The sequence below is a fragment of the Homarus americanus genome, unplaced genomic scaffold, assembly GCF_018991925.1.
Source record: "Homarus americanus isolate GMGI-L3 unplaced genomic scaffold, GMGI_Hamer_2.0 scaffold32583, whole genome shotgun sequence".
Taxonomy (NCBI): Eukaryota; Metazoa; Arthropoda; class Malacostraca; order Decapoda; family Nephropidae; genus Homarus; species Homarus americanus.
The window spans coordinates 36,175,659-36,188,524 of NW_024713129.1; the positions used below are offsets into that span (position 1 = coordinate 36,175,659).

Genomic DNA, 12,866 nt, shown 5'->3' on the forward strand with positions numbered 1-12,866 from the left:
TTTTACTCCTACAATGGAAGAAACAGAGAATGGAAATATCTTGATCCCCGACTCTCTAAACTAAAGCGTTCCATGTACAATTTGGTCAACTGGAAGGTTAACAGTTCTAGGACTATAAATAGGAAATGTACAGCCATAGCACATGTAATAATTTCAGCAAGTAGACCTAAGTCCTTCAATTAACCAGTTTTACTCGGTCTATCAGTGTACTTGTTATATACTGTACACCAAAAGCGTGTTTCCCGAGAATGCAAAGATATTTTGAGCAGCATAAGCTTCGCTTAAGACTGTAAAGAGGTACAACGGTTTGAGAATGCCCAGATATTAGGTGAAGAACCATCTTATGCTCTGGGCACTTGCACACATGTTGGAAAAAAGGCTTTTTGAAGGAAGGGAGACAGGTTGTAAGAGAATGGAAACACAGATGATGGCAGAGCATTCTACAGTTTGGTTGCGTGAGGAAAGAATGATGTACACTCGGAAACCATAATCTCTAGCCCACCTGGGTCGCTACTGGTGGTTAGAACAGTGTCCTTTCTGGTCGGGGACCCACTCTAACTGTCACGAGGCAACACATGCACGAACACACACAGTCATAGTACGGCTGTATAGATGATATTATGTATAAATATTGTATATGGCATTTTATACTCTGCATTATCTTCATTATATATGAACACGAAGAAAAAATACCATAGGTTGTAGTTACGAAAGTATGAATGGAAATAAACACTTCCAACCACCCAGTGACTCCACACAGCATTTACAGTGCTTGTGTGTGTGTGTGTGTGTGTGCCAGACCACGATGCTTCCCATCATTCGCATAACTATGCGAAAAATCGTGTTTAATTTAACTACATATTTCAAAAACCTTAAATTACATGTGGATCAGTCACTCCTCATTTGACACACTTATAGTGTAATACTTTGACCATACTATAGGTAGTAGGTATTAGGCAGCTACCAAACAGGGAGGTTCTACCTCTTGGGAAGATATTGGAAACATAATGTGTTGTCTATGGTAGATCTTGCTGCCACATGGCATCACGAAAATTGTGACCAAGTCCCAGGTTGCTGATCTGACTTTCTGCCTCATTTACACACAATTGCAGGGTCTCAATTGTTTCTCTTACTATTGACAACACAACATACATATATTGTTCCTCACTTTTGATTTTTTTTCATTTTGTATTTTTTTGTGGTTCTTTTTTATTATTATTATTATTATTATTATTATTATTATTATTATTATTATTATTATTATTATTATTATTATTATTATTATTATTATTATTATTATTATTATATTTTCGCACCCCAGGCCCCGATGTGGGTCAGTGACCTGTGCCTGGGTGGGCTAATTCCCGTAAAAAAAAAATCCCACCTGGGCACACGGAGGCCCACGGTGACTCTCACCGGGCAACATACGCACGAACACACAAGTTATGATATAAGCCCTTCCAGGCTTCACTATCATTATCATTTTGTTCATCGTGCTCTGTATCTTGGTAACTAGTCATAGTATCAATACATGATAGTATTATTAGTATAATATTGTAACTTTTACCCTACAGTTATTGTTGTAAATCATGGACAGGAAGGATACATAAATTGTAATACCAAATGTATGGTTCGCTCAAAGCCACCCTAAGTCAGACAAAGCGTCACACAAAGTTACACTGTGTGTGTGTGTGTGTGTGTGTGTGTGTTCTGTAACATTAAGCTTCATCCTTAGTAGGTAAGATGTTTCATAAAGATGTTTCTCCCATTCGTCATTGTGAGCATCGTCCCAGAGCACATTGTTTCCATCAAAACCATGGTTCATCCTTATTTCCCTTCTTCCGTGTAACTATATCCATATGGCTAAGTGCTTGCTTTTCATTTCTTTATTTACCAAAATAATGTGGATCAGTTACTCGTTATTTAACACATACATGCACTTAGAGCATCAAGATTGTTTTGTAGGCATGACTATTGGTTAATTGAAACCCCAAAAATATTTTCCACATTTATTATGAATAAACATTGTAAACATATATTTGTGATTATTGTAGTATATAACATATATTTAATGTCTGGACAGATTCCCAAGAGTTATGCATATTAATGCATAGATTTTGTAAGCATATTTATGCGAAGTGACGTAAAACCACATACTAAAATACCTGGACAAATTCCCCAGAGTTAGGAAAGGAAGTCTATGTGGCCCCAACGAGGTTACACCAGAGAGCTAACTCCCCCACCACCCCCTACAAGGCACCGTCGTGACGGAGATTTAATTCTTGACTACAGGTTAATACCGTGTCCAACCTCCATCTGCTGCTATAACTTCATGCAATCTGGTGGGCATGGAATCTACCAGATTGCTGCAGATGTTCGGCCTCCTCCTTATTCCCTCCCACACATTATGTGCGTGTCTCCTCACTGCCTCACTCGTTTTCTCCTAAACATCGCATTCAACAACCGTATGCACCCATAGATTTTCTATTGGATTACAATCGTCTCCTTTAGGGGGCCAGTCCAATAGAATAATCTGCAGGTGCGCCTCAAACCAACGCTTGACTGCCTGACTTGTATGTATTGGACTGCGGTCTTGCACCATACATATAGGCTGTGGGTCTGGTATGGCATATGAGTTGCTGGGAGGATGGTTAGCAGTTCTGTTGAATTAGCAGGTAGACAAAATAGAAAACTCACAGTCAAACTGTAAGAAAACCCATGGACAATGAGACATTAGTAAAATATACTAGGTCATTTTAGCGGGTGCACACTTATTATATACAGACCATATATACATAAAATGCTAGTGACAGGGGGGAAGGAGGTTCAGGGGAAGGATATAGGGAGGAGTGAAGTGAATTTTAGGAGGAGAGAATCGGTGCAGTGGCTAAACACCGCTTGCGTGAGGGAGTTTAAGTTGGAGGCAGCAGCAACTCGCCTGGACGCGGCGAGGAGGCGGCCGGACAGAGTCAGGTTAGCGTCAGGTCAAGCGTCAGGTGCGTGTTGGGTTGGGCCATGGTTTCTCAGTGCTTGGTCGGCTTGATTGTGTGTGTTGTTTTCTTGTTTGGAGGAAATGTCTTGGTCTTCTGTCTTAGTATTCTTCTTAGCTTGAAGTTGATTTTCTTTTAACTCTCCTCCTCGTCTTGCTCTCTTGAAGTGTCCATTCATTCGTGTTTGGGTCTTGTTGACGTTATCTTGAAACTTTACCTAGCATTAGTGAGGCCACACATGGATTATGGGGTTCAGTTCCGGTGTCCTTATTATAGAATGGACATAGATTCTTTGGAGAGAGTACAAAGAAGAATGACAAAAATGATCCATAATATTAGAAACCTTCCATATGAAGAAAGACTGAAAAGCTTAGACTTACATTCATTAGAGAGGCGTAGAGTTAGGGGAGATATGATAGAGGTGTACAAGTGGGTAAGTGGGATTAACAAGGGTAAAATGGAAGATGTTCTGAAGCTCAGTAATAACGAAATAACTAGAACAAATGGCTTTAAATTAGATAAATTCCGATTCAGAAAGGATATAGGCAAGCACTGGTTTGGTAATAGAGTTGTGGATATGTGGAATAGGCTACCGAGTGCTATAGTAGGATCGGGGACGCTAGGGAGCTTCAAGACGAAGTTGGATAGGCACATGGAAGTGCTGGGATGGGTGTGAAAGGGATCTGCCCTGTATGGGCCAGTCGGCCTCCTGCAGTATCCCACTTTCTTATGTTCTTATGTTCTTATAGGTGTGGAAGAAGTCGGAGACGGTGAGGTTGACCACGTGGGCTTCAGCTCCACGGGCCTCGTGGTGTTCTTGATTCTGTGTGGCGGGTGTCTTTTCTTGAGTTTTCTTTTCTTGGGTTTTCTTTTCTTGGTTGTTCTTTTCTACTGTTTTTTTCTTGTCTTGGGAGCGTACAGCAAGGAGGGCCTCTTTGTAGCTCAGTTTCTTATCGAGTCGAGCCTTGGCTATCCTGCATTCCTCCTTCCATTTGGGGCAGGTCCGATCGGCAGAGGAATGTGGGCCGCCACAGGCAGCGCATTTTTTTACTGTGTTGGGGCAGACAGTGTAGCGGTGTCCGGGGCTGCCGCACAGGGAGCAGGTGTCCTCCTGCGCCTCACACTTGTTTACAGTGTGTCCGAAGTGCTGGCATTTGTAACAGCTTTTCGGTCTGCAGTAGGGCTTGACTGGCACAGTTACCCACGCCAGTTGAGCCTCCTTGGGTAAGGTTGTACTGTGTCAGATGAGGGCAGTGGTGTCGGACAGCTTCTTCACAATTTGGCAGATGAAATTCAACGTGGACAAATGTCAAGTACTCAGTATAGGAGATGTAAACAGGGAAACCAGATACCAGATGAACAAGGATGCCATAGAGAAATCCGACTGCGAGAGAGATTTAGGAGTAATGATAAGTAGGAACCTTAAGCCAAGTAAACAATGTGTTTTTGCTCGTAACAAGGCTAATAAAGTACTTGGGTTCATACAAAGGAGTGTTAATTACAAGACTAGCGACGTCATCCTAAAACTGTGTCTTGCGTTTGTGAGACCACACCTGGATTACGCAGTTAAATTCTGGTCACCGTATTACAGGATGGATATAGAATCATTGGAAAGAATTCAGAGGAGAATGACAAGACTAATCCCGGGCATTAGGAACCTTGAGTATAGAGACAGGTTAAAGCATCTTAATTTGCACTCCCTCGAGAGACGTAGAGCGGGGGGCGACCTGATAGAGGTGTATAAGTGGAAGTCAGGGCTAAACAAAGGGGACATTACAAAGGTACTCAAACTATCCATCCAGGAGCGAACTCGTAACAATGGTTTTAAATTAGGCAAATTTAGATTTAGGTGTGAAATAGGTAAACACTGGTTTGGTAACAGAGTAGTGGATGAATGGAACAAGTTACCAAATATCATCATTAACTCGAATACGCTGAATAGCTTCAAACATAGGTTGGATGCTTATATGAGCAATGGGGGTTGGGTGTAAACGGGACTGCCCAGTATGGGCCAATGGGCTCGCTGCAGTTTCCTCCATTCTTATGTTCTTGAGGAGCTCACTCAGCTCTGCTTGGTCCACGTGGGCAATTTCGGCGTGGAAGATTACTCCCAGCTTCAGGTTGTCCCACTTGTAGGCAATCATTTTAAATGGAATGCCGTTGATGTCTGGGATCTCCGCGAGCTGTACGGGCATACCCTTCTCGGCGATGGTGATCTTGATGTCACCATGGAGCTTCAGTCGTTCCACCTTGGTGACCCCCATGATCCCATTAGTTTCAAAGAACTTATTGAGAACTAGGAGGTTTAATTTCTTGGGGCAGGTCGGCGTATCCGGACGTATCCGAGCCACGTTATCAAACTCGTAACCGTTCATGGTGAGAGAGGGTCAGAGAGTCTACTGTATACAGACCTATTGGTCCTTGCGAGGTTGTTTGGTTATGCTATGCTAACTAGTTTGCTAGGGTGAGGGAAAGTATATATACATATATATATATATATATATATATATATATATATATATATATATATATATATATATATATATATATATATATGTATATGCTCATAACCACAAGGAAAGAAGAAAACACGAAGTTCCCAAGCGCTTTCGTGTAATTCACATCTTCAGGGGTGAGTACAGACTAGAGAGAGAAATACAAACCAAGGTGTATATATACAGAGGAGGGTGAGACCAGGTCCACAATGGTCAGGTATTAGGTAATGACCCTACTAATCTTTAAATAGCACACAACGGTTGGTGGTCCGGTCAGAGTGTCAGGTGACCCGGCCTTCTCACCTGGTTACAAATCTTCTTAATTACAAAATTGTCCAGCTTGTACATGCCGTTACTCAAATTCATGTTGAATGCTTCTGTATGTTTAATAAGACTAGATTCTATGATGTTCCTACTATCAATTGAATTACATGGTAATTTTGAGGAGGCATTATCCCAGTCAATGCAATGCTTGTTATCCCTCAAATGAACAAACAGAGCATTGGATTCTTGGCCTGTCCTAACACTGTATTTGTGATGTTTAATTCTAGTTGCAAGATCTTTTCCTGTCTGGCCTAAGTAAAACATATTACATTCCTTGCAAGGAACTTTATAAATGGAACCAATTGTGTTGTTGGGAGAGTTCATGATTAACATTTGTTTAACAGTGTATGAGTTTTTAAATGCCACATTGACGTTCCAGGTTTTTAGTTGTGAAGGAATGTGTGAGAAAATTTTGTGAAATGGTAATATTAAGATATTTTTATGGCCATGGGTGGGCTTGGGATCAGTTTTATAAAAAGTTTTCTTAGTAATGTTTAGGCATTTGTCTATGAAAGATCTAGGGTATTTAAGGTTTGAGCCAATATTATATATATATATATATTTGTATTCCTCATCGATGAATTCCGGACTGCAAATTCTCAAGGCACGTAAAAACACTGTTGAAAATACTGACTGTTTGACTTTATTATGGTGGGCAGAATAATAATGAATGTATGAACACACATTAGTTGGTTTTCTATAAATACTGAACTTAAAAGTGTTACCTATTACCTATTCGTAACTACAACATATGGTAATTTTTTCTTCGTGTTCATTTATAATGAAGATAATGCAGGGTATAAAATGCCACATACACTATTTATACATAATATTATCTATGCAGCCGTACTATGACTGTGTTAAAGTTCGTGCATGTGTTGCCGCGTGATAGTTAGAGTGGGCACCCGTCCAGAAAAGACGCTGTACTGACCTCCAGCACCAACCCAGGTGGGCTAGAGAATGGTTTCCGAGTGTACAATAACGGTTTATTCTAGTGTGACCGACATCAACACAAAAATGGTGTTCACCGTGGGCAAGATAAGTATTGCGCGCCCTTGTCCTGCCGGCGGTACACAGGATGTCAAATCCACCGAACATTGCCCGTTAAAATACCTGTAAAAGAGAGAGAGTGAAGCAACATTGTGTCGAAGAGAAAGAGAAGAGAGATTATTGACTAAGGGAGGAGAGTTCATAAGATGAAATGCCTTTGATTACACCCTATCTAACAGTTGGATAGAAGACGAGCCACCCCAGATATGGCACAACATTGAATGGCCGCCATCTTGTTTTGTTTTTATCCCGTTTTCAATGGTTTTACAGGACTGCTCGTTTCTGAAAACCAATGATTATGCACTTTGTTCATAATTTTCTCATGTTCAGTTGCAAATATATAATACACTTTAGAATAGCAGCCATCTTAGACGCCATCTTGATTTCCTAGCACAAGGGAGATGTTCGTGGACTTTTTTTTATCACAATTTTATGAATATTGTTTGAAATTTTCAGCTTGTTTCCAATTTACTCCAGGTTTAACTTTATTGCTCCTTGACTAGAATAAACATAATTTAGTTTCTCATACCCTCTCAAAGAAACTATTAATTATTAATTTATCAACATAATAAATATTTCAGTTTAAATTCTTATAGCATCAAGATTCTCACCTGACTCCAGAGTAGTGGCCTGGCAGCAGTTCCAGGCACCAACAATGTCATTGGCAATCACTCCAGCTACACACACGTTGTAAGTCGTCCAAGATGTTAAGTTCTTCAGGTCCACATATATGGAGTCTGTGCATCGTGAGTCGTGTGTGTTGTTGTGTGACCACAATACGCGGCCAGTGTAGTTTACTGAATACCTTCGTACTGGACAACTTGACCTGATTGTGGACCATGAGACTGTCAAGTAGCGAGGGATGGTGGGCGGGTCACAAGTGACCTTCTGGGTTGCTTCTGGAGCTGAGGAACAATGACACGAGTTACTACTTTAACTGAGGAACAATGGGCACAAGTTACGACCTTAAATGAGGAACAACGGGCACAAGCTACTACCTTAAATGAGGAACAACGGGCACGAGTTCCTACCTTAACTGAGGAACAACGGGCACGAGTTACTACCTTAAGTGAGGAACAAGGTTCACGAGTTACTACCCTAGTTGAGGAACAACGGACACGAGTTACTACCCTAGTTGAGGAACAACGGGCACGAGTTACTACCTTAGTTGAGGAACAACGGGCATGAGTTACTATTACCTTAGATGAGGAACAACCGGCACGAGTTAACACTTTATCTGTACGTTGTGTAAGTGTGGACAGACACAAGTGTACGCACAAAAACCGACATGTATTGTACACAGTGTCCTGGCGTATATTACAAATAAAATTATCATTATACTGTATTTGTTTCTGTATAAGATACCAGTTCGAGAAGGGTTAAATTTTTAGTAAACTCAAATATATGTATGTAACAATAATTAAAGATAATCTGATCATGAAAGCCTTCCGTGTAACCCTGGGAAGCAGATGGTGATTGTCATTTATTTTAATTCCGGTAAACAAAACGGCACATGACACCAGTCATGGCAAGAGGAATATGCTTCTGTTGTCATTCATCTGCTAAAATTTGGGTCAATAACAACCGTGATTCACCTTATGAGGAACAGAGAGATGTATGGCTCTTACTCTGTGATTATCGTTGTCTAGTGCGCAATGTAAACCTTTACAACCTAAATTGGAATATTACCGATGACAGCACCAGCGTTCGGTGGTTCCTGCCCAGGTGATGGCGGTAAATATTTGTCTTGGCATTCAGTACTAGATTTAATTAGTCGTTTATAATCGTCACAACACCAGTAAAAGGCGTCAAAGAAGCAAACAAAGGAACATCTCCTGAACTAATAAACTTATGTTTATTATATTGTATTAGTTATGTTTACAGATACTAGGTATTATGTTTATGGAGTTCATTTTGTTTTTCCTTTATTTTTATTTACTACCTCTTCTTGCTGCTTCAGTCTTATCCACCTACATAAGAAAACTTGATGGACACGGTAGTTAACCCAAGAGTGAATGTTGAGGAGTTTGTTGAGAAATTTTTTTCAATCTTTATTTTTAGCTATGTTAAAACTGCAGATAATATTACTTCTCCTACTACTTGAAATAATATACTGCTACTTCTACTAATACTAGTATGGCTTCTAATCTTACTACTATTAGTGTTACTAATTATAGCGATTTCAACAACAACAGAAACAACAACAACCCCACCACCACCACCAGCAGCAACAACATATCCTGCGCTTGTGAGACCTCACTTGGATTACCCAGTTCAGTTCTGGTCACCGTACTACAGAATGGATATACAGTAGAATCCCTAGAAAGAATTCAGAGGAGAATAACAGGACTAATCCCGGGTATTCGGAACCTTGAGTTCAGAGACAGGTTAAAGGATCTTAATTTGCACCCCTTCGATAGACATAGAGTGAGGGGCGATATGATCGAGATGTATAAATGCGAGTCAGGGCTAAACAAAGGTGATATAACAAAGATACTCAAACTATCCAACCAGGAGCGAACTCGTAACAATGGTTTAAAATTAGACAAATTTAGATTTAAGCGCGAGATAGGTAAACATTGGTTTGGAAATAGAGTAGTGGATGAGTGGAGCAAGTTACCAAGCATCATTTTTAACTCGAATACGCTGGATATGAACGATAGGGGTTGGGTGTAAACGGGACTGCCCAGTATGCGCCAATAGGCCCGCTGCAGTTTACTCCATTCTGGTGTTCTTATATTCTTAAAATATAATAATAATAATAATAATAATAATAATAATAATAATAAACTATAATTAAATTATCTTAACAACCAGAGATGGTTGGTATACCTCACCCCATTTGTGTTTTTACCTCTGGATCGGGAAAAACCACTTTCATAACACTGCTAATTTAACAAAATAATGAAGGTCCTTCAATATATCGCCAAACGAAATTATAATTTTTTTATACTGCAGCTACATATGATACATATACCTATGTTTGTTTTTTATCCATATCTTTTTCGTCGAAAAACCGTCATCTTAGACGGAATTTGGAGGGAACGTAACGTTGTAGAGAAATGCGTTAATGATTTTGATGTGTGTTTGTCGAGGAATCTAACGCACTAAGTTCTACCTTCTTGCGATAGTTCTCTTCACAGTTATCAACGAAAAATTTGGACTACCAATGACCAGGACCTTGGCCTTTGAACGTGACCTCCTAAGAAATTTCGTGTTTACTGTATACCCATCACAGTTCATCCATGTTGTTTGGTCAGGTCTGGTGTTGATATGACTGAGATATACTGTACTTCATTGCTTTACTGGGGATGGTGCGGAATCACTGACAGACGTTAACTTTGTAATGTTTTTTCTGGACCTCAATAACTGAGGTATTTAAGAGCAGAGCAAGGATAGTAAGAGTTGTGGGGCTGGTCAGCTTACAAATGGGCAAGAATGGGATAAAATGACAAACTAAAATGTGTACCTGTACTCCCAAGGAACCTTTCCCAGTGACTATAAAATTAATATATGCATTAATTCTGTACCTAAAGAGCCAGGAACCTTGAGTGAAGCCAGTTTAAGACAAGCACCGTAGTACAGATAAATTATGACAGCTGCTAAGTCTTATAAAACTTAATATTAAATAGAACGAAACCTAAAATGGATTGTAAAGGATCTTAGGAAGTTATATTTGTTCAGAGAATTTTAAATAAAAGAGCTTTTGGTGGAGGTAGAAAAATTGCAATTCTGATTTGTTGATTTTGAAAAAGCTCTAGATGAGGTAAAATACAATAAACTTAAAGATGTCTGGGAAACAATCGGCCTTAATAAAGGTATTGAAATTTAAAAAAGACGTTACAGGCAACAAGAGGCTGCAGTGTTAGTAAATAATGAATTTACTAGTTGGTTCAGGATTAGACAGGGACTAAGACAAGAATACTTTATATCTCCAACACTGTATAATAGGGTGTGTCATACGGAGGCGATTTTTTTTTTGAGTTTGAAAAATCGGCCCATGGTATTAATGATGTAGTTCTATGTGCAGAATCATGTGATATCTTCAGATTTGAAAAGTTTTCATTTTTTGCTAGGTAAATTTTAACTTGAAATCTTATGAAAATTCAGTATTCCCACCCTTTTACCAACACCACTAAATAGCTTATTTAAAGTAAAGTAAATGTATCAGGTTAATTTATTAGGATGAAAATGATCCAGAATAGTGAAGCGAATGATCTTGACACATTTATTAAATTTAATATTCCTTTAGAAAAAAAATCATCAAATACAAAAACCGGTTTTTCTACTACGACCCGGTGTTGCTGCACACCATAGAGAACATGTCTTTCTTGCTTCTGTTTCTACTCATCGCCTCCCTGCTGACCACCTGAGCCGGGATGTAGCCTTCCCTCCTCTCCTGGCTGTACCTGCGTGACTGCTGGCCTGTCGCTCACTTGCTGTACACAGCAGCTCTATACTCTGGGTGTGCGAGGGGCCAGGCAGGGGACATGCATGGGGTTGTCAGGGGAAAGCTCTGACTTGAACATTGGTGAGGCTGCAGGTAGAGAAGGCTCACTGCCAGCCTGGATGTTATCCAGATCTATGAGATCAGTGAGGGTCTTGGCACCTAGATTGACTTCAGGGAGTCTTCCTGACCCTGAAGGAATCGTCACCAACTGATTCGTCATGCTTGAATCCTCTCATAAGTCTCATATCCAAGATCTTTTGACTGCCACTCTTCTCTCTCCTCCTCATCCTTACTGCAGAGCATTGTCTGCAGAACTGCCTCGGGATGAGCATACCAGGAAGATCTCCTCACAGTCTGCTCCACAATCTGAACAACCTTCCTTGGCTGACTCCTCAGGAGCTCAAGCTGGAAGAGAACATACCTCCGACCTTCAGAGAACGATGACTTGCCTTGGTGTTGAACCAATTTGGCAAGTAGACACTCACGATGAATTGGACAATAAGTCTCAGGTTGTGAAGCTGGTTCCCTTTCAGTTTATGATGAGCGACCCAAATTCTGCAGAACCTGAGAGCCGTTGTGAGCCACCTAGAATGTGAGACTGGACCTATCTGCAGGTAAGCAAGTCTATCAGGCATGACCCCAGCTTTGATGCTTTTCACAAATCATGCTTAACCATACTGGTCAGTACTCAGATACGTCAATATTGGTATGTGCAAGCTCAACGAGTGGAGGGCCAACTGTGATTTTTTCAAAGCTCGGATTTATTTCTAACTCAGTGGCAGAGTCCAGCATCTTGCCAAGAGGACCAGACCATCTGTTGTTTGAAAGAGTCTTGCCATCCAGCTCCTGGATCAGATGTCTGAGTGGCAACTCGTTGGTGTGGGGGTCACAAACAATCCAGACCAACTTCCTCCCAATCTTCAGCTCTATCCACTGTATGACCCCCCCTTGCCACCCTGTGTTCGTGTTGGTGCTGTCCCCTCCAATGGCCTGCAGGGTCTGGTCTACGTTCCTCTCTCTGAGCCAGTTCACAATGTTACCTGCCACTATCTCAGCTGGTTTCCTGATGTCATCTTTCTCTGGGGTGAAATGCCACAAATACTTCCCTCCTGGTTCACTGCAGCAGGAGTAGTGTTCCTCCTTCACCATGGCAGGGAACAACTTGTCAGATGGCAAGGAACAACTTGTCAGAATCTCCAACTTTCATGAACACTTTAGTGTCATCCCTTCTCCCATCAAAGAACAAACAATTGATTCCATTTTCTCTTATCCCCTTATCAAACTCCTCTTCTAGGTTACTGACAAGTTTCTCCTGAGCTCTCCTTACTTTGTTATGATCTATCACCAGGTGAACATCATCAGGTGTTATCAAACCACCGTCAATCCAGGCAGCTGTTGCTATCTCTGCAGTTTCTCTGAGACCAGTGTGGTGTCGCATGCTGGCCAGAGCTATGCTCGGGATATCTTTCCTATTTCGAATCTTATGCCTGGAAGGTTTGGGATCATTATTTTCTGGGTTAGGGACAAAGTCACCGTTCTCCTGGTCAGCACTCGGAT

The 12,866-nt window shown here is 40.8% G+C and overlaps 1 protein-coding gene across 1 annotated transcript in view; it reads right to left on the minus strand.

Moving 5' to 3' along the window:
• Window positions 1–6,466: 6,466 nt before the first annotated feature.
• The window catches only part of LOC121870798 (phosphatidylinositol phosphatase PTPRQ-like), a 105,605-nt gene continuing 99,205 nt past the window's right edge, over window positions 6,467–12,866 (minus strand). The window contains exons 11-12 of the mRNA XM_042372766.1: window positions 7,471–7,764; window positions 6,467–7,141 (exon numbers count right to left, since the gene is read on the minus strand). Coding sequence (XP_042228700.1) covers window positions 7,104–7,141; window positions 7,471–7,764 — 332 coding nt within the window. The 3' untranslated portion in view covers window positions 6,467–7,103. The remainder of the gene's footprint in view (window positions 7,142–7,470; window positions 7,765–12,866) is intronic.